Source organism: Plutella xylostella, chromosome 26 (assembly GCF_932276165.1).
Source record: "Plutella xylostella chromosome 26, ilPluXylo3.1, whole genome shotgun sequence".
Lineage (NCBI taxonomy): Eukaryota > Metazoa > Arthropoda > Insecta > Lepidoptera > Plutellidae > Plutella > Plutella xylostella.
Genome location: NC_064006.1, coordinates 1,350,737 through 1,372,396, shown reverse-complemented (window position 1 = coordinate 1,372,396; position 21,660 = coordinate 1,350,737). Strand labels below are relative to the sequence as shown.

The following is a 21,660-nucleotide window of genomic DNA, read 5'->3' as shown; positions in this document are numbered from 1 at the left end:
AAACTATTTAATTCTAAAAAAATATGTTCGAAAAGTACTCTATCACGGACAATTCAAAAAATTCCTTGATGACATCGTAAGAGAATATAGATATTAATTATTGTATATACAGAAATAAGGTGGCTAGGTCGTGGATTGACACTGAAACGATTTCTTAATTTAATAAGTAGATGAAATTTGAATTTTTCTGGTAGAAATGCAAAAGGATGTCCAGGAACTTAAAAATTCTTATCAATGCAGTTAGTAAATATCGACATTCAAAACGACTAAGATATACGCTACTAATTCAACGAAAGAAAAATGCTGAACTTTTACCGCTGCACTGCATTGATAAAAATACGTACAAAGAGTTGCGTATAAACTCTGCTCTGAAAATGTGCCAGCTTATTTGGTTGTACCTATTATATTATGTGAACCAACCTTTTCAATACAAAATCGACAAAAAATCTAAAACGCCTTGCAAACGAATGTTTGGAAGCAGTTTTACGTGTAAATTTCAGCACAATAAATAAAAAACGATTGTAAGCACTATACAGTGCCACGCTTCAAAATAAAACAATTCTTTTTAAATTTTAACATTATTATCGATTCTTTTTTGCCCTTAATTACCTATACTTCTGCGGCCCGCCATCAGTTCATAGTTTGTTCGAGTGGCCCCTAGTCTTGATAAGTCTGTGCATCCCTGGTCTAGACCATCTGTATACCAAATTTCATTCAAATCCGTTCAGTAGTTTTGGCGTGAAAGAGTAACAGACAGACAGACACAGTTACTTTCCCAATTATAATATTATGTATGTAATGTAATTATATAATAACTAGCTGTTCCCGCGCGCTTCGCCTCGCCTTAAAAAGTTTTCCCGTGGGAATTCCGGGATAAAAAGTAGCCTATGTTCTTTCCCAGGGTCTAGAACGTATGTATACCAAATTTCATTCAAATCCGTTCAGTAGTTTTGGCGTGAAAGAGTAACAGACAGACAGACAGACAGACAGACAGACAGACACAGTTACTTTCGCATTTATAATATTAGTTAGGATTAGGATTATATATATATATAATTTATATAATAATTATATAATTTAGTTAGGATTAGGATTCACCTATTTCGTAATCATGAGTACTAACGTCATCTTACCCTTTAATTTACTGCACTCACGTGTAATTAAAAAGTTGCACTTGCCATTGACGTTCCATAATGTCACTGCTCGTGCTCGAAACTTTTTCATTGCTCGTGGGTGTTATCCTAATCCTAACTAATATTATAAATGTGAAAGTAACTGTGTCTGTCTGTCTGTCTGTCTGTCTGTTACTCTTTCACGCCAAAACTACTGAACGGATTTGAATGAAATTTGGTATACATACGGTATAGACCCTGGGAAAGAACATAGGCTACTTTTTATCCCGGAATTCCCACGGGAAAACTTTTTAAGGCGAAGCGAAGCGCGCGGGAACAGCTAGTAAATATATAAACCAAGAAATAAACTTTTTAACATTCACTGGCGAGCAATGAATCAGTTCCACTTACAAAATTTTGACACCAAATGACCCGAATTCTTTCAAACATTGAATTTAGTTGGTAATATTAATTAATGCAAAGCGTCCGTAGTTGAGCGGGCCTCAGCGAACGTAACTGGTCACTGAGGTTAAGCATCTGGCAGTCGGGTTGCCCTCTTACCCGACAACTCTCTCAGCACAAGCTTGCTTGTGTTGGGGTCCACCAACCCGCACTAGGCCAGCGTGGTGGACTAGGCCTAAAACCCTTCCTTCATTGGAAGGAGACCCGTGCCCCAGCAGTGGGGACGTGATTGGTCGTGATGATGATTAATTAATGTAGGTACCACAATATTGCAGACGGCGTCATTTAGTAGTATTTTCCATTTAGGAGTATTTTAGTGCAATTCTCAGTGGAGCTTTTTCATTGCTCGTGAGTGTATTTTAGTTTATTTTTCCTACTTAATTAGTTTCCCAAAAAATAAAAAAAAACGATGATCAGCTAGGTCAGTCACAGCTTAACCCTAAAGCGCGCTCTATTTTCAGTCATTACATTATTGGTGGTAAAGGTCGTTATCGTGACCTTGTTTTGGCGGTCAAGCCTGATAGTAACCCGTAAGCCCGCCTCCCGGCACGAAAGCCGAAGTGGCTTATTATTTTTAACACGGCCTGCGAGGCCGGAGCGACGAAGTGAGGGTTAGATGCGGTATTTTAACGGAAAACCTAACCAAGTTTAAAGCCCCCGACATTTCAACACTAAAAGTCGCGTAACTTTGGAATCGCTGAACTAATTATGATAAAATATGGCTAAGATCACTCAGGGTAACAGTTCACAAAAAAAAGCAGTACCGTTTGGGAGCTACGCAATGTTAGCAAATTGTAAATTTTACTGGAAGAGATAATCTTTATTAATAAGGACGTCGATTGTGCTCTTTATTTTTCGTTCTATGTCTGAGAATCCTGTTTGTATGCAATAGAGAGTATTATATCTTTAGATTGATGCCGTATCCTACGCTTAACTTGCACACTTTCGCTCCAACATAAAAGATTCACAGAAAGAGTCGGGCCAAATGGCAGGTCATTACGTACTACGTAGGGTTCCTTCCGTGACTATTGTCACTTCGTTCTTCCTCCACTTTTAACCCACATGAGAACAGAAAGAGGTTCTCAGCTGCTAAAGTGGTGTAGTAAGCTGAGAGAGGTGACTCAGGGGGTCATCTGAAGTCAGGGGTCTGAAAAACTGCATCCCATAAGTAGTTAAAAGGCACGTGACCAAAAAAGTTTATATACTTATTAGAGAAGCTCCATTTATTTTCACGAGTTTATAACCACGACATACATAGACAATTGAATTAAAACATCTCCTTTTCGTTAAGCCGGTTAATAATAAAGGGTTACAGTACAGCCAACGATATCAAACCCACTCATAACAAAGAATACGGCTCCCATTAGTTTAAAAAGTACTAAAACAACCGTTTCACTTTTACTTTGTGAATCGTAAAATACATTTTCAGTCGTTAACGGTATCTGAAAACTGTCATAACATCGTTAAACGACACGACACGCCAAGAAATATAACATTTTATGACGTTCACATGTCGATAATATGCTGAAATATCAATGGGAAGTTGCAATCAAACATATACATACATATAGGTATATGTACAAACCTGTATAGATAAATAAGTTAAGTTAAGTTGTATGAAAAATACCTGAAATCACCCGGAAATATGTATGTGATATAATATGCGATAAATATGTGATATAATAAAGAATATATAAAGAAATATTTCCTAGGATACCTTACCCGAATAGTAATAAGATATTATAATGTTGCATATTTAAGAACGGTTACCTACTTAAATATGCAAAAAAATATGTACCTATACAAAATATTTTTTAAATTTATTATATTAAATACGGCGATTATTTATTATATATTAGGTTGACTTCTTGTACCAAAAGTTTAAACGAGAAATAGATTTATTTAAAGACGCTAAAATCTAATGCTTGGTGCAAGTCACCCTTAATGTAAATAAACTATCAATGCCCAGTGTATAAACTGAATTTAGGTACAAGAACAACACTCCGATGATTTTCCCCGCATAAACAAATATAAATTACTAGCTGTTCCCGCGAGCTTCGCTTCGCCTTAAAAAGTTTTCCCGTGGGAATTCCGGGATAAAAAGTAGCCTATGTTCTTTCTCAGGGTCTAGACCATATGTATACCAAATTTCATTCAAATCCGTTCAGTAGTTTTGGCGTGAAAGAGTAACAGACAGACAGACAGACAGACAGACAGACAGACAGACAGACACAGTTACTTTGGCATTTATAATATTAGTTAGGATTAGGATTTGCAGGATAAATAAACTGTACCATAGTTAGCAAAGTGGACATGAATGATAAAACCAAACCACTTACCAAAATGGTCACAATTTCCGTAAAGTTACAATTTCTAAACAAGCTCCTAGTACGTATGCGTAATTAAACCAAACTGTTCCGAAGCAGTCATTAGAGGGCATTTTCCCTCGTGAAAATTTAATATTCAACCGTACACAATGCTTTGTCGCCATCTGGCCGAGTTGACCTAAATTCGACCTAGAAAGCCTTTAGAACATTTTGCAGCGGCTGCCAACATGCCATTTTCAAGCCTTTCAGTTCTTGGCTCAAAACTGGTCGATAAGGTATTAAAATTTACGGTTTATAATTTTTTTTTTATAATTATTAAAATTAATACAAAGAAACATTTTCCCTTAAAATACACATCATAAATCCTGACAGACACTTATAGAAAAACTATGGGTATAGGGTCCCTCTCTATGTTCCGAGTGTTGCAAAAACGGTATACTAAGCCGAAAGGCGATGACTCAGGGGGTCATTTTGAACACACATTCTGTCATTCTCATATATGTTCTCGACATGCAACAAAAGTTGTTTATAACCCCTTGCGTCAACCCTTTTCGGCTTAGTATACCCTTGTTGCAACACCCTGTATACCTAAGGTGTACATAATTATGAATCATAATTAAAATCTCCTGGTGAAAGTGACCCCATGCCCCGAGGCCGGTTTGAGCAGCAAGTCCATCTGAACCCTGAGAGCCTCCTGACTGGCTGAGAGCTGAAACCGGCGGATAACATGGACTAGCGTGGTCTTCATGGTCATCATAGCGTAAGGTTTACCTGAAATAAATTATAAGCCATTCTACTTGTATTCTTGTACCTCCTGCAGGTTGGCTGGTAGAAAATGCTTTTAGCATTAAGTTCACCTTTTGTACACTTATGTTATATTTGTGCAATAAAGTATTAAATAAATAAATAAATAAATAAGAACAAAATCATTACGAAGCCAACAAGCAAAACAAACAAATGCTACCACACTTTCATTTAAAAGAAGACTAATTTATTTGACTTACTGACAGTAAAGAAAATAAAACATATTTGTAACACAACAAAAAAAGGCACCAGCTCAGCATGTGCTGTAGACAATAACGCCACAGCGCTGGTTTGCAGCTGGCTCGTATTTAGTTGCCAATTTTATTAACATCATTAAATTCTATTTGTGAATAATTCATTTCTAATTGTTATAATTTTACGGTCTTATTCATAAAAAAACCTTCATCATCATCATCATCACGACCCATTACGTCCCCACTGCTGGGGCACGGGTCTCCTTCCAGTGAAGGAAGGGTTTAGGCCTAGTCCACCACGCTGGCCAAGTGCGGGTTGGTGGACCCCAACACAAGTAAGCTTGTGCTGAGAGAGTTGTCGGGTACTGGGCAACCCGACTGACAGATGTTTTCAAGCCGCCCGAAGGCCTCTGACTAGGCTTAACGACTGCTGCCGAAGCAGCAACCGGGACCCACGGCTTAACGTGCCGTCCGAAGCACGGAAGCGTCCAGAAAAGCACCACTTGAAATTGGTCACCCATCCAATGGCTGACCGTGTCAGTTGTTGCTTAACCTCAGCGATCAGTTACGATCACTGAGGCCCGCTCGACTACGGACGCTTCAAAAAAACCTTAAAGTAGGTTTACTGAGCTCAATAGCTACTGAACACTTTAAGCCTATTTGAGGTTTCATAAAAATCTCTATTCATAATCGTTCCGTAAACCTTCAATAACTATAGTGATGCTGATAGATTTCACAGACCAAACATTTTGACATTTACCCTATTAAGTTGCCGGTCTGACGAAACCATAAACAAAAATAGCGAAGACTTTCATTCATTTATAAATCTCTATTATCTATGTTAGCCACGGCGCAGCACTTAAGAAAGTTTACGTTGGCTTAAAGGCGCAGTGGCCAAGCCAAAACCCACAAAAAAAAAAAAAAAATTTACGTTACCATAGCAACTTATTTTCAGCAAATATTAACTCACAACAAATGTCAAATCGTCAATAAAGCAGAACAGCTGTTGACCGGCCGCCATGTTTTTGTACAATAGGAGGTTTACGGAAGGTGTATAGTAGGGTCCAGCCAACTTTAGCATATCAAGGTTTTACGAATCATATCAGGTTTATGAATAAAGTTTTTTTGACATTTTCTTATAGCAGGCCTATAGGTCTCCCGTAACTTTTTATGAATAAGACCGTTAGAGTAAAAATTAGAGCGATGCCACACGATGACGTCGTCAAGGTAGGCACAAAAATGAGGCAAAAATATTCACCTATACAGCCACGTTTTCCCAAACTGAAAGGTGCGAACGAGGCTGGATGTACCGGCAACATGGAAGGTGTCAACCAACGGTCAGGGTTGAAGACGTTACGGTCTGGGCCCCACACTCGAGATCTGTTCATACCGTAGAGAGATATTGCTACCGTGCTACCGGCAGGGATTGTGTATTTCGCTGGGAAAAGAAAAATATACCTAGGTCATTTTCAAAACAAAAAAAAACACACACACACACACACTCACGCCTTGTACTAATGTACTCCCTCGCGGGGTAGGCAGAGGTGCATTGCTGCACCCACTTTTCGCCAGAGTGTTATGTTAGTCCCAATGTAATAGGGGGCGGGCCTATTGCCATTTTACGGGCACATCTAAGACCCGGGAACAAATATCTGTGTTTAAACAAATATCTGCCACAGCCGGGAATCGAACCCGGGACCTTCGGCTCAGTAGTCAGGGTCACTAACCACTACGCCATTCGGTCGTCATTTTCAAAATTGATAGGAAATATTATATTCTGTACGGAGATAGTAAACACCAACTGGTGTAGCAAAAATAACTATATTTTTTAACCACTGAAACGATTTCGATAAGTAAACCCGAGTGTTCATGACCATATTTTATCAAAACCGGCTCAGCCGTTTAAAAGTTACGCAACTTTTAGAGTTTAATGTTGGGTGTTTTTATTGTTGGATAGGTTATTTCACTTACACAATTTCATTGTCTTCTCTGTTTCTCTTACAATCACTGGCACCACCGGATACAATCTCAGTGATTCTTTAAGTACGGCTTCTAAGTAAACCAACTTTGGTAGATCGTCTTTTGTCACGTCCCGATTCATATCAATCAGAACATCTTTGATTCTGAAATAATATTTAAGTTAAGATTAATATTTTTTTAGCTTTTATTTAAGATCTCATTTCAGGGAGTACAGAGGCAGGACCCTCTAACTTTAGCAATTAATATCGTACATTTTGAATTTATTATCAACCCAACCCATTGGGCCAACCTGGTGGTCTGGACCTAAACCCTTCCTTCATTGGAAGGAGACCCGTGCCCCAGCAGTGGGGGCATGATGGGTTTTGCCGTATATGTATACACACACGTTCATTACATGTAATAAAAGTATATACACAAGACACTTACTCATTGTATACTCTTTCTTGCACTTCAGGATGCGATCCTATGAGAATGATGGCGTACATGAGTTGAGTGGCAGACGTCTCGTAACCAGCGATCACCATCGTATCCACTTCATCTTTGATTTCTTTGTCGGTCAATGCACTCTCCTTCTTGTGCTTTAGTAAATATTCCATTATTGTTTTGTGGGGCTTTTCTGGAATATTTTTGTTTTTGGTATTAGTTTTTCAACTTTTGACCAAAGAAGATAGCTGCTATATTAAAAGAGTATACTATAACCAATCATTTACGTGACATACCTGCGTTTTTATTGGATAATTGGTCGGAATTTGCTAATTCTTTGAGGATCTGAAAAAAAATAGTTTCTCATGAAGCACAACCTAATGCAACCAACTTTTCACCCGTAGAAAATTTGTAGCCTAAAATTAATTTACGCGAAAAATACAAATGTCCGTTCATTCAATCTGAGTACCACTTTCGGAACCTAACAAAATTTAGATATTAAGTACTCAAAATCAAAGATAAAAAGGTACTTATGAAAAATGTACTTGCATTTCTTGAAGACTGGTTTAAAATCTTGCAGACATCGTCAGTTTTTTTTCTTAAACTTGTCATGTTGTAAAGCCACTCTACGTGCATCCATACTGATAAAAATCTTGTTAGCACATAATTGATCATTGTTTTCACGGCATCCTTGTATATTTCTGGTTTCATAATTGTATTTTCGTCATTTGAAATACCAACGGCAGTTTCTGAAATAATTCGGAAAATATATAAAGTCACGAGCAATGAAAAAATTCCAGTGACAAACATGGCAGGTGGAACTTTTTCATTGCACGTGAGTGCAGATGAGCAACTTTGACAACACACTCTGTTCATTCTAGTTTCCCTTTCTGTACCTGAAAAATATTACTTTTTAGTAATAAGGCTTAGATAATATAACAGATTGATATAAATAGAACAATTCACTGTGTCAATTATGTAAGTACCTAAATAAGTACTAATTGTGTGCAATAAAGATTATTTATGTTTTGAGTTAATTGTGAAAATACATTCTGTGTAAAAAGTATCGGGACTAGATCAATAAAACACAAAATATTTGTTCTTCATCAAAATTTCATTTATCACCTTCAAAGTATGCTCCTGCAGAAAGATACACATACGCCAACGAATTATCCAATCATCACAACATTTTTTTAAACGCTGTTTTCAGAGTTGTGTTTAGTACTTGCGGCGATTTTTCCTTATTGTCTTCTATCGATTGAAAACAGTGCCACGAAGTGGTAATTTGAGTTTAGGAACAAAAAAGAAGCTTGAGCCGTGAGCTGCAGCTATATCTGGTGCATATGGTGGATGTTCGATGATATTTAATGAGTATTTGATCAAAAATTATTTCACAATCATGATCGTTCAATCGATGATGCGCATTATCGTGGTGCAAAATCTTTTCTCGTTTTTTTTCCACAAAGCTGGCCTTCTTCGTTGAATTTGATCCACATTTCACATAACCACACATTTGTGTTTTATTGATCCAGTCCCGATACTTTTTACACAGAGTAGTACCTCTCACTTACCACAAATAGTGTCCAAACCAATATCAAGTAACATAGAGTCCACAAGAGTTTCCTCCCGACCAACAATAGCGTCCAATTTATCCACGAGGCGACTGGCTTGCTTATTAAATATGTTTAGAAAATTATGAAGAAATTGCAGATTGAACGAAGGATTCAAAATCTTCCTGTGCTTTCGCCATGTGGCTGCTGCGAATGTAAGAAAATAATTAAAATACTAACGGGTCTTGGTAAAAGTTAATATATATATATATAGATTCGTTTAGGGATAGGGACATTGGGCATTACTATTTCTCCCTTTTATGTTAGGGTCTAGACAGATGGACTGCATTTCAACTGCAATCCAACTGCAAATTGTCGTTGGATTGCAGTTGAAATGCAGTCTAGATCTAGACCCTTAGTCATAGGGAAATAGTTACTCAACCTATTGTCGCGCTTATGAAAAATGGCTAGCTAAGTGGAGAGGAGAAATGAGAAAGCCAGGGTTCAGCTTGACACAAATTTATTTTTAGGTCAACGTGTGGGTTAGGCCTACACTACACGATCAGTCAGTTTTCAGTTGGTACGGATAGGGACTCCCCTGAGTCGAAGAGTATCGGCGTGGAATCCCGATAACGCGACCGGCGTGGAAGTCCTCTTCTCCAGTGCCCAGGTAGGTAGGCAGGCAGGTCACGTGGCCGTTGCGTGCGCGTGGCGTGTAGCTCGGCTGCGCGGCGTGGTCAGCAACACGAAGGTAGGGGGTTGCCGAACCAGCACGTAGAGGGCGAGCCGTAGAAGTAGGTAGAAGTTCGGTGCAGTCGGTAAACCGTACCGTGGACCTTGGAGTAGTAGCGTGGACCTTGGACCCTGGAAAAGATGGAAATCCAACGCATCAGTACACCGTTATCGTCTAGGTTCCACATACCGTCATCAAGACCTACAGCAGAGTACCTAATCTAACTTGATTGAGGCGGCAGTGGAAACCAGAACGGAATACCTAACATAAATTAAAGAAAAAATAGAAATAATTAGGAAAGGCCGAAAGCGGTACACTAGCTGCAGCATAATTTTGATAAAACTACGTTATTGCATTTAGGCAAGCTAGCGTAATTAAAATAAAAGAAATATAAAAGCTGATGATGATGGAATGTCTAAAATAGTCTAAATGATAATGCGTAATTGCATGTCCGCCATCTTGGCTGCTATAAGTGCGCAGTTACTAAGTAGTAAAGCTAGCTGTTCGCTAACTCGTAAGCGGCGTAAGCAGCGAATAAAATAAAATGGAAGCTACGTTAAACAAATTTAAATTAACACTTTTAAAATACAGTTGGAGACGTTTAAAACACAAATAGGGCCCTAAAATGAGCTAAGCAAGTCTGATCACACTTACCCGATATTGGGGAAGACACGCACAAGGTACCACTGGTAAGGTCTAGGTCATTCGACACTTTAGAGCGGGCTAGGCACCTAGAGGACTGCCGTGAGGTAGGGTCACGCGCAGTCGATGCCGTAGCCCGTGGCCGAATGATCGAGAGCCAGTGGTCACCGAGTGGGGCTGCCGCGATAGTGGGGACAAGAACAAAAGACCGCTTCGCTGGCTAGGGATGGGAACGCGTCGATAATTTGAAGAATTATCGACGCGAAGATTAAGATATCGATAAAGTCGATACTTATAATTAATCAATTATGAAGATTATTTACTACTATGTAAGTTATTTATTTAGAAGAAATAAATAACGTTACACTATATAAAAGCAATGAAAAGCTCCACATGTCATTACCGTTACATATATCAGTGTAACTTTCTTTTATTGCTCGCGAGTATAATATACAGGTATTTATGTATCATTAGGGCACATCTGAAGGATGAAAATAATAACTGTCCCAAACAGGGAATAACAGGAATCACTTGCCCTAAAAATTCACCCTACAGTTTTATTTTATCACCTTCATCTATTTAATCCTTAAAGGAGAATGGCAATTTCTCTATAGCGCCATGACCCAGAGCGGCCATTGATGAAACATACACTGATGTGTAGTCCGTGACTACAGTATATACTGGTATGAATTTTATTATTATGAGGCATGGGAAAACGAAGATATAAGTGCCGAAAGATCAAGTCTTTCTACTGTACTAGATGTTACCTTGAGCTAAAAATAGTTTTTAAAAGTGTTCCCGTGGGAATTCCCGTGGGATAAAAAGTATTCTATGTTACTTCGGGATAACGGGAACTTGAATAGAATGAAATAATTTTTGAAATTGATCTCTTTATAAAAATAGGATTCCGAGTGTGAAATGTGCAAAAATAATCTTGATATTATTTGCAGAAATAAAATCATGTAATACATTTTGTGATGCACTATGTATTGGGAATATCATGATTTAGATTATAAAACTTGTTTGTGCGTGTACTATACATCAAAAACTTATTTAACGAAAAAAAAATTATTAATTAATTTACTTTTGAACCCTAATATCTCAAGAACCCCATGGTTTAGATTTTTTAAAATATTTTTCTCTGATGTAGACATTTTTATCAATAACTTAAAATAGGTTTGGTTAGTGGCTGCTAACTTACGCAAAGCGGGTCAGGTTTTGCCATTCTTCTTTAATGATCAATCGAAGTCTAAGGGCCTGTTACACAATGTTTGGCTACCTTTGGGATAAAAGACTTGCTGACAATCTCTGTGATTATGTTTTAGACGAAACAGTATGACTTTTATCTCACTGGCAGCCATTATCCAGTAGGCCATAGATCAGTGACGAATGAAATAGATGAAGATAAACAATTAAAGCTAAATTATCCAGACATTGTGAAACAGGCCCTGTTATAAAACATAATAAAACAACAATGTTTACTTACGCTTAGCGCAAATTAACCCTTCCCCAATCCACCCAGAAGCAAAAGAGTACATATAACTCTTTTTAACACACGAATTCACAAAAGCAAGGGTTATTTCTGGATCCATTAACACTGAAAGAGAAAGAAAAAATAATAAATTCCTTTTAAAGGTAAGCGTGCACCTTTCGGCATCGTACGCAACGGACGCATCGCATTTAGTGTTATTCGTATCTTACCCAAGTGCGTCTACTTCATCGGCATTGCCGACGCCGTTTCTCCATAAATTTATGACAATCCGTTTGATCCGATACGTGTGATACCGATAGATGGACGCTTACCTTAAATTATTGATTACGCAATTTCATCAGACAACAAATATTGACCACCGCTGGACCTAACTAAGATTTTTCAATATGTACCTACATAATATATAATGTTGCTTAATTGAACACAACATAAATTTATTTTGGAAATAAGATCATACTATATGTATAAACATAAACAATGCACATTGCGAAATAGCAGAATCGATTAATTTCCAAGTAACTCTGTTGCGTCGAATACTTGCATCGGATATTCGATACACGGAAATTATGCTAATGTGGATGCAGCTTTAGGTTGCTGGGTATTAAATAACTAGATACTTTCATCACAATCCTGCGAGGATTATTGTAGTATCCTTAAGCTCGTCTTTTACTTATGTATTATTACCTATAATTAAATAAATAAAAAATCAGTGGTCATTAATAGTGATTGCTGCTATTCAAAAAATGCTCTCTAAAAGTCAATTAAATTGTTGTTTTGTATGGCACTTGCCACCAACCCGCACTTGGCCAGTGTGGTGGACTAGGCCTAAACCCTTCCTTCATTGGAAGGAGACCCGTGCCCCAGCAGTGGGGACGTAATGGGTCGTGACTCGTGATGATGATGATGATGGCACTTGCTCCAAAAGTCTATTTTTTTATCTCAGTTACTAAATTGACAGATTATAAAGTTCAGAACCTGTCAATTAAAGTATCTAAGATAAAAATAGACTTGTAGGTCAAACTTTATTAGATTGTCACGTCACATACACAGTAAAGTTGAAGGACCATTATATAACCGTAAAACTGGATTACCATGAAGGTCTCAGAAATGTTTGTTTTAAACGCGACGCTCCTCGCTTACGCATTTTATAGAAATTTTATTTAAATTGTCTAGTTCTCAACATCGAAAATTCATCAAACATTAATAAAAAAGCGTACCTACTTATTGTATTAAATGCTTTGACGTCCGAACCTCAACTACTAAATGTATTAATAGTATAATATAATTTTTTATATAGCCATTTCGGTGTCCCATAGTATTAATACCATAAAAACTTTTTTAACGGATTCTCGAAAACGTCTCATATACCCGGACACGCTGAGCGACGAGGCCACGTTCGCGGCCGACGAGTGGCTCGCAGGCGGCGAGGCCGAGCCGGCCACCATGTCGCTGAAGGGCGGCGGGCAACAGCTGACGGTGACCAGGAAGACCAACGCGCTGGCTGCTGGCAAGGACAAGGACAAGGACAGGAGCTCCACGCCGGCCGGGAAGGACACGCCGAGAGACACCCCGCCGCCGATCGCGCCGCATGTTGAGAAGCTCCTGTCCGACCTAGCAGACGAGATCCGCAAGCTGAAGTCCGTCATAGTGAAACAGGAGAACCGCAGCCCTCGAAGCCAACGCTAAGACAACCGAGGTCCCCGGAAATAATCTTTTAATAATCTCGACGGTGACCGTATTGAAAGCGATTTTAAATTGAAGTTTTTTAATGAAGTTGACTTGTGCATAAATAAAAAATAATTAAAAAAAAACACGCTTTCACGCCTTGTACTAATGTACTCCCTTGCGGGGTAGGCAGAGGTGCATTGCTGCACCCACTTTTCGCCAGAGTGTTATGTTAGTCCCAAAGTAATAGGGGGCGGGGCCTATTGCCATTTTTCGGGCACATCCAAGACCCGAGAACAAATATCTGTGTTTAAACAAATATCTGCCCTAGCCGGGAATCGAACCCGGGACCATCGGCTCAGTAGTCAGGGTCACTAACCACTACGCCATTCGGCCGACAATGGACAACATTTCAAAAAACTAAAGCTGCTATAAATTGAAAACCATTTCGAGATTTAGCTCTAAAGGCCACAAAAAAAATGTTTTTGTATTTTTTGGATGTATCATTTTCGAGAAAATCATAAAATAGTAAAAAAGTGCTGATGACGCCATGTATCAGGTGCGATGCATTTTGATGATCAAAGCCTGTAGATTTAAAAACAAAGTAACTGTCACTTTCATTTTTGATTGACGTTGACGTTTTATCGTGACGTTGTTGTTTATTTGGGTCATTTTCATAAATTCTGTTATGACACTTTCTGACTATTTTTTTTATTTATCATATAAAATGGTTAGTACTTATTAAGAGATGACCTCTATATAATGTGTCCCAGAACATGCCACTGCCTACACAGCTGAAAAAATGCTTATTTTTTTACATGGTAAATACTTTGTATTATCAGAAATATCAATGTCATTTGAAAATGACCCATTTGTTGGTTGGCATGTAAACAAAGTGTAAATGTCACTTGTCAGTGTCATTTATGTTTTTTTCGAGACTAAGGCAATAGACAAAAATTAAAATTGAGCCTAATATGTGACGTCACTTCCAGTTTTAAAATAATTAACTTTAAAGTTAAAAATAACATGCTAAAATTAATGTATATACAAAATTAAAAAATACGGGTCCTCTATTTTTTTATAAACTTTCCGAATAGCTAATAAAAATATAGGGTAAAGAAAATGAAATGTTGTCCATTTAAATTAAATTTCTATAAAATGCGTAAGCGACGAGCGTCGCGTTTAAAACAAACATTTCTGAGACCTTCATGGTAATCCAGTTTTACGGTTATATAATGGTCCTTCAACTTTACTGTGTATGTGACGTGACTCCCTTGCGGGGTAGGCAGAGGTGCATTGCTGCAACCACTTTTCGCCAGAGTGTTATGTTAGTCCCAATGTAATAGGGGGCGGGCCTATTGCCATTTTACGGGCACATCCAAGACCCGAGAACAAATATCTGTGTTTAAACAAATATCTGCCCCAGCCGGGAATCGAACAGTAGTCAGGGTAACTAACCACTACGCCATTCGGTCGTCTGTGCATAAATATGAAGTAAAAAATCTTTTTTAATTAATATTGTATCTTACCAATGGGTACATATTGTAAAATCTTGAACTAAATTACAATATGAATTGGTTTTATTTTACAATACAGTATCAATTGACTTCATGCAATGACTTACAAATGAGAACGTAACACACGAATAGAAACTTATATATAAGAGTAACATAAAGTAGGTTTCTGTTCGACTACCATGACGCGGTTACATCTATTTATAATAATAATTGAATTTTTTTGTAAATATGTAAGCGTAATATGGAACATATGTGATGTGCAGGACAATAATTAGATAAAATAATGTGTCTTAATATCATGCTATGCTATAGTTAATGTCACAAACAAATTCTCATGGACTGAGACCTAAAGAGAATACAGAAAATTTATACTTATCACCTTAATACGTTTTCAATATAACTTTTCTATTGTAATCGTTTTATTTTTAAATTACCTACTTATAATTTTTTATCAAGCATTAGTTAAGAGTTTTAAATCGTTCCCACTGTGCCTCCGTCATTGGTTTGATAAGCTGCGTAACTGAATCTTTAATTAGACAAATACACTGGCGGGCAATGAAAAAGTAAAAAAAATATGTTTCATGTCTAAATGGAAAATTACATTTTGCATAGACTCTCAGTTGTGTTATGTCATCACGAGGCAATATCATTGGACAGAGTGAAGAAACCGGCTAACCGGTAATTGAACTAGAGTAAACAAAATGTTATGAATTGCTATAATTTTGTATTTACTAGAATTTTGTCGGTATGTCTCAAATCAGACAGCCTTGATAAAATGTAGATAATTAAATGCAAGGTAAAAAAATAACAGTTTAAGATTGTAAATTCTGTCTGTTTACGGGAATAATACTATGGGAAAACATACTTTTCATTGCTCATAATAATTTTGTAGGACTACTAAGCTAGTTAAGTTTCAAAGTTTTTTGTCAAATGAAAATTATGTTGACAACTTGACACACTGTTGAATGTAAGTAATGAATAATTTAGTGTTCGTAATAGTTTCTAGCTTTCTACAATATAATATTAAAATTCAGGCCCTTAAACTTACTGAAAATGGGTATTGGTCCAAGCCACAGAATTGATAAACCTCCTAGTTTGTCGGTCTCTTCACTGGCGTTCTTTATAAAATCAAATAATTCTGAAAAAAAATATATAATTATAATTTTATTGAAAATTACAACATGAAACTTACAAATACACTGTAGGTATTTTTAAGTAAAAATATTTTTTTTGGAAACTTTGAGATTTCATTAGGATCTTAGTAAATAATGAACTCTTTAATTTAAGTTTCCAAGCCACAACATATTCTTTTATTCTATTATTATTATAGATCGCATTAAGTGTCATGCATTGGGAGAGGCCTACGTCGATGATGATAATCTTTCCAACACGAACTTTTAATGTATTTTTCTGAGGGTAAAATATGTATAATAAATAGACTTACCGACTTTATCCGAAGAGAACTTATGAAGATGTCCTATGATGGGTAAAGCACCCGACACACACGGTAGCTTAGAAGCGTAATGTCTTTGACATAAATAACTGATTAAAAACCTAAAAACAAACACAGACGCACATAGCACAACCAGATATACAAATAATGCCATTTTGACAAAGTATATCACTTTAAAAAAACGTTTAAAAATGCATAGAATAGAATTTAAACTGCAATATTTAATTGATGAGCACACGTGGTTTTAGGTCTACGGTTGATCACTTAATACTTTTCGGTCAGTAAAGTTACTCAATGACCTCTTGATTAACAAAAAAATCGGCTGCGAATGTCATAAATTAAAACTGGATTTTCTTATGATGATGGTACATTTACCTGAACAGCTTTTGATAATATTGATTTATTGTGCAGGTAAATTAATGGATTATTTTTTTAAGTTATAAATTTACAACCAGTATAATGACCAAAAACATATCTAAGTTAAATTGAGTTTTAGAAAAAAGAGGTATAAAAGTTTATATTTATTATTGTTGTATTTCATAAGTGAACCTCCTGGCAGCAGATCAAGTTACCAGAGCATCATTAATTGTATTTTGTGTGAGAAATCTGAAATATTACTCTTTAAATTACCTACATACACTTTATTGTATACTTACATAACAATATTAAAGGGGCAGTTCTTCTTTTTAACCTACATAATGAATAAAAAATTATCCCGAATTTGAAAAAAATAACTATAGCTTTTTGGTGAACTCTTATATTTTTTATGATAGTAGGCCGCGTAGTTTACGTATTTTTTCAAGATTTTCAGAACATAATACGTGGATAAGGCAAAGAAAATTACACCTTCGTCATAGAATCTCTTTTTTTTAACGAAATAGTCTTATTTGATTAAAATGAAACTTTTTTGATACATTAATAAACAAAATACCATTTTAGAAAATATTTATGAAGGAATGAATTTTTAGTAATAACAAAATATTTTTCAAGTAGTCATTACCACTCTGTCACAATTTCAGCTAAAATGAAGCTTGTTTTTATTATAAATATTTTTTCGCTACTAATTACAGTAAAAAATTAACAGCATAGACGTTAACATCAATGACTAAATTTAATATTATTTTTCCAAAGTTGCACTATTTATAACATAACATATAAACGACCATAAATAAGTTGACTACCAGGAGACACCAATCGTTACAGAGTGATAAACGATGTGACAGAGTTGTTATTCTATTAAATATTAGGCAGCGTTTTGTAATAAAACAGTTTTATTTAATAAGAATAATTTAATAACTTACATATAAATCATTATGGTTTCAATTTAGTCAAAGAAATAAGTGGAGATATTTTATTAGTATAACTAATGAAATCACACTTGAGAACCTCTGGAGAGAAAAATCCGTATTTTAGGAACTTTAAGGACAAATTTGTTCCAACTAAATAAAATAATGTTTAAATCTGCACAAATAATATTTTCGACAATTTAAGTAACATAATGAAAAATCACGTAATTTGTTAAAGTTTTAGTTCGAAAATACATTAGTGGCTCTTAGAACTTGAAAAAAATACTTTTTCCTTTTTTAATTACCTTAGAAGCTGGAAGGACTTGAATGGTATCATCAAACATCCGATAAATCATTCTCCACCATATTAAACAGTCAACCACATTCATCGTCTGTTCTTGAGAACAATAGCACGAAAACACCTTTTTCACTAACGAAACTTTTTATTACTGCAGCGCAAGTGTATTGGACGTTCGTTTCGCTTCGTACTTTAACCAAAACGTGTAGTTTCTCTTCAATTTTTCTTTAATGAAATGTCCTCTGTCGTGTGACAGAGGGGTAAAATGTGTTGCAAAGTGGATTAGTATTTAAACAGTAACATTAATTGTGTTATTCACATGTTTATTGCAAAGTAGTCGTTATTACCAATGAGTAAATAACAAAATAATAATTTTATTTTAACAATTATCTACGTGATGAAGCTGTCGGCGAATAAAACCACGCACCTCCTGTCACACTTTGCGGGTGGCCGATACGCGGTGTCTGGATCTCAAAGGGGAAATCTTACCAAGGGGAAAAAGAGACCTTAAACTCTGATCGATGGCAATAAGGACGAGTGCCTCAAACAAATATTTTAAATGGCAACCTACGTGACAGAGTGTAACTACTAAAACATTAGGTAGTAAAAGACAAATTTTCAACTATTTTTTTCAATATTTCAGAAATAGTTTAAAAACATTAGGGGAGGCCTATGTTCAGCAGTGGATGTCCTATGACTGTGACGGTGGTGGTAGTGATAGGCAAGGTTGGCGGAAAGCCGTGGTTAGACCATCTTACTTACTTATTCCCAATATGTTTACAGCTCCTTGGTTTGATGGTTTGATGCATCTTCGAAGTCATTGAACTTTGCATAACTACAGTGTCAGGTGAGTCTTTAAAAAAAACATCGTAGAATAGTCAACGAAGGTCAATGCAAATCATGAGCTTCCCACATATTTTTACATTGATATTTGCACGCTCGTCGAGTTTTGGTTAAAGACAGAATTTAAAAAACTTTACCCAAATCAAACCATATTAAAGTCAAGGCCTGCGAAAAAATACAAAGTCCTTGCCGGATGGGATTCAAATCCGGGACTATCGATTCGAGGGTCGGAGTAACTTACCGCTGCGCTATCCAGGCGTTAATCCAAGCAGTTGGATTATGATTCCTCATTCATTTATTAGAGTTCATTGGTCTCAACTGATAAACCCCAAAGTATGACACTTTTGAGAAGTATGAGTAAGCAAAAAACCCTGTGTTATTAAGACCCTTTCAAATTATCTTGTCACTTAAGATTATAATAATATTTATACGCTTTATGTAAGTATACATAAGTTGTATGCCTTTGCTATGTAAAACATCTTCGGATCGATAGATGAAATTACGCTCCCCGGAGCAGTCAGCTTCTAAAGCGTAGACTACAAATTGACTAATCCTTTCACTTATATACTCACTCACACTATACTATACTTACTAAAATATAGCAAGCAACCTTTACAGCTGTCAAATCATAAATTATATATCTGTCATTTGTTTTGTTTCAAAGGAAAACGAACTTTATTCCCCAGGCTTAAGCATCTATCAATCAAACGTCATAGGACTGTTACTATAATTTACAAAATATAGTCTATAACCGCTATCGCTACAAATGATCTTTAAAAACCTCCAAGTAAACTACAAAATAATTTATTTTCCTAATACCTATTTACACAATAAAGCACAACATTCTAAACTCGCCTCGTGAAAGTGACCCCATGCCCCGAGGCCGGTTTGAGCAGCAAGTCCATCTGAACCCTGAGAGCCTCGTGATTGGCTGAGAGCTGAAACCGGCGAATAACATGGACTAGCGTGGTCTTCATGGTCATCATAGCGTAAGGTTTACCTGGAATTAAAATGATAAGAACAAAATCATCATGAAGCCAAAAAACAAAATAGTGCTACCAAACTTTAATAGAAGAAACATTTATTTGACATACTGACAATAAGGAAAATTAAACATGTTTAAGTATAACACAACAAAAAAGGCACCAGCTCACCATGTGCTGTAGACAATAAACGCCACAGCGCTGGTTTGCAGCTGGCTCTTATTTAGTTGGCAGCTTAATTTCCAATCATAGTATCATTATCATTTTGAACATCATTAAATTCTATATTTGAAAAATTCATAGCTTATTCTTATTAAATTTAGAGTTAAATTAGAGCGATGCCACACGATGACGTCGTCAAGGTAAGCACAAAAAATTATGTCATTTAGTACTCACCTATACAGCCACGTTTTCCCAAACTAAAAGGGGCGAACGAGGCTGAATGTTCCGGCAACATGGAAGGTGTCAGCCAGCGGTCAGGGTTGAAGACATCACGGTCTGGGCCCCACACTTGAGATCTGTTCATACCGTAGAGAGATATAGCTACCGTGCTACCAGCAGGGATTGTGTATTTGGCTGTGGAGAGAAAATTTTAAGTCATTTTCAGAATTGATAGGAGATGATGATTGAAGATGTTGATATCTCGTTTTTGAAGGTACGGACATGGTAAACATCACCTGAACGCCTAGTACGGGGCGCAAGACGTGAGAACGTGACAAAATTTTAGCGTCGCGCTCACTCACATAGCGCGAGCGAGTGTGACGGAAAACTTTTGGCACGTCTTGACTTGAGCTTTTTACGGCCCGTGATAGGCTTTCTGGTATAGCAAAAAAAACCTAATTTTGTTTTACTTACACAATTTCATTGTCTTCTCAGTTTCTCTCACAATTACTGGAACCACAGGATACAATCTTAGTGATTCTTTAAGTACAGCTTCTAAGTAAACCAACTTTGGTAGATCGTCTTTTGTCACGTCGCGATTCATATCAATCAGAACATCTTTGATTCTGAAATAATATTTAAAAAAAGAATAATAATAACCTTTTATCTTTTATGAGTACCTTTCTGAACTCTATGATCACCAAGGCCCTGTAACCTTAACAATTGATGTTGTACGTTTTGTTATTTTTATGAAACTTATCAGCTAGTCTAGAAGAATATACACTCGCGACGAATGAAATTAAACACTAGACTTACTCATTGTATACTCTTTCTTGCACTTCAGGATGCGATCCTATGAGAATGATGGCGTACATGAGTTGAGTGGCAGACGTCTCGTAACCAGCGATCACCATCGTATCCACTTCATCTTTGATTTCTTTTTCGGTCAATGCACTCTCTTCCTTGTTCTTTAGTAAAAATTCCATTATCGTTTTATGGGGCTTTCCTAGAATGTTATTTTGTTGGCATTAGTAGAGTTTTAAAACCTTTGATTCTTAAGTAGCTATATTTAATTGTATAACCGATCACTTACCTAAAAAACCTGCGTTTTCATTGGAAAAATTGTCGGAATGAGCTAATTCATTGAGGATCTGAAAGAATAGTTTCTAATGAAGCAATCTAATGGAATCAACTTAATCAAACCAAACTAACGAAATTTTGATGTTAAGTACTCAAAAAACAAAAAGAAATAATGTGTACATTTCTTGAAGACTGGTTTAAAATCTTGCAGACATCGTCAGTTTTTTTCCTTAAACTTGTCATGTTGTAAAGCCACTCTACGTGCATCCATACTGATAAAAATCTTGTTAGCACATAATCGATCATTTTTTTCACGGCATCCTTGTATATTTCTGGTTTCATAATTGTATTTTCGTCATTTGATATACCAACGGCAGTTTCTGAAATAATTCGGAAAATAAATACCTAGTTGTAACCAATGGTCCATTCAGCACA

General features: G+C 36.5%; 2 protein-coding genes and 1 long non-coding RNA gene across 5 annotated transcripts in view; all 3 read right to left on the bottom strand.

Moving 5' to 3' along the window:
- Window positions 1-3,850: 3,850 nt before the first annotated feature.
- Window positions 3,851-21,660, bottom strand: part of LOC119692143 (cytochrome P450 4C1) — a 22,553-nt gene continuing 4,743 nt past the window's right edge. The window contains exons 1-10 of one of the 3 annotated variants that reach the window (XM_048630641.1): window positions 16,346-16,636; window positions 15,950-16,039; window positions 11,714-11,824; window positions 8,874-9,059; window positions 7,852-8,051; window positions 7,599-7,647; window positions 7,306-7,495; window positions 6,871-7,022; window positions 6,158-6,337; window positions 3,851-4,672 (exon numbers count right to left, since the gene is read on the bottom strand). In XM_048630641.1, coding sequence (XP_048486598.1) covers window positions 4,518-4,672; window positions 6,158-6,337; window positions 6,871-7,022; window positions 7,306-7,495; window positions 7,599-7,647; window positions 7,852-8,051; window positions 8,874-9,059; window positions 11,714-11,824; window positions 15,950-16,039; window positions 16,346-16,508 — 1,476 coding nt within the window. In that variant the 5' untranslated portion in view covers window positions 16,509-16,636 and the 3' untranslated portion in view covers window positions 3,851-4,517. Of the gene's footprint in view, window positions 4,673-6,157; window positions 6,338-6,870; window positions 7,023-7,305; window positions 7,496-7,598; window positions 7,648-7,851; window positions 8,052-8,873; window positions 9,060-11,713; window positions 11,825-15,949; window positions 16,040-16,345; window positions 16,637-21,405; window positions 21,606-21,660 lie in introns of those variants that run through there. The other 2 variants (XM_048630643.1, XM_048630642.1) reach the window with 2 other exon arrangements.
- Window positions 9,356-10,503, bottom strand: LOC125490676. Its single transcript, XR_007267829.1, has 2 exons — window positions 10,240-10,503; window positions 9,356-9,716 (listed from the first exon to the last, which is right to left on the bottom strand). It is a non-coding gene; the product is annotated as an uncharacterized LOC125490676 (long non-coding RNA).
- The window catches only part of LOC105387052 (cytochrome P450 4C1), a 24,287-nt gene continuing 22,196 nt past the window's right edge, over window positions 19,570-21,660 (bottom strand). Inside the window, exon 10 of the mRNA XM_048630640.1 lies at window positions 19,570-19,781. Coding sequence (XP_048486597.1) covers window positions 19,627-19,781 — 155 coding nt within the window. The 3' untranslated portion in view covers window positions 19,570-19,626. The remainder of the gene's footprint in view (window positions 19,782-21,660) is intronic.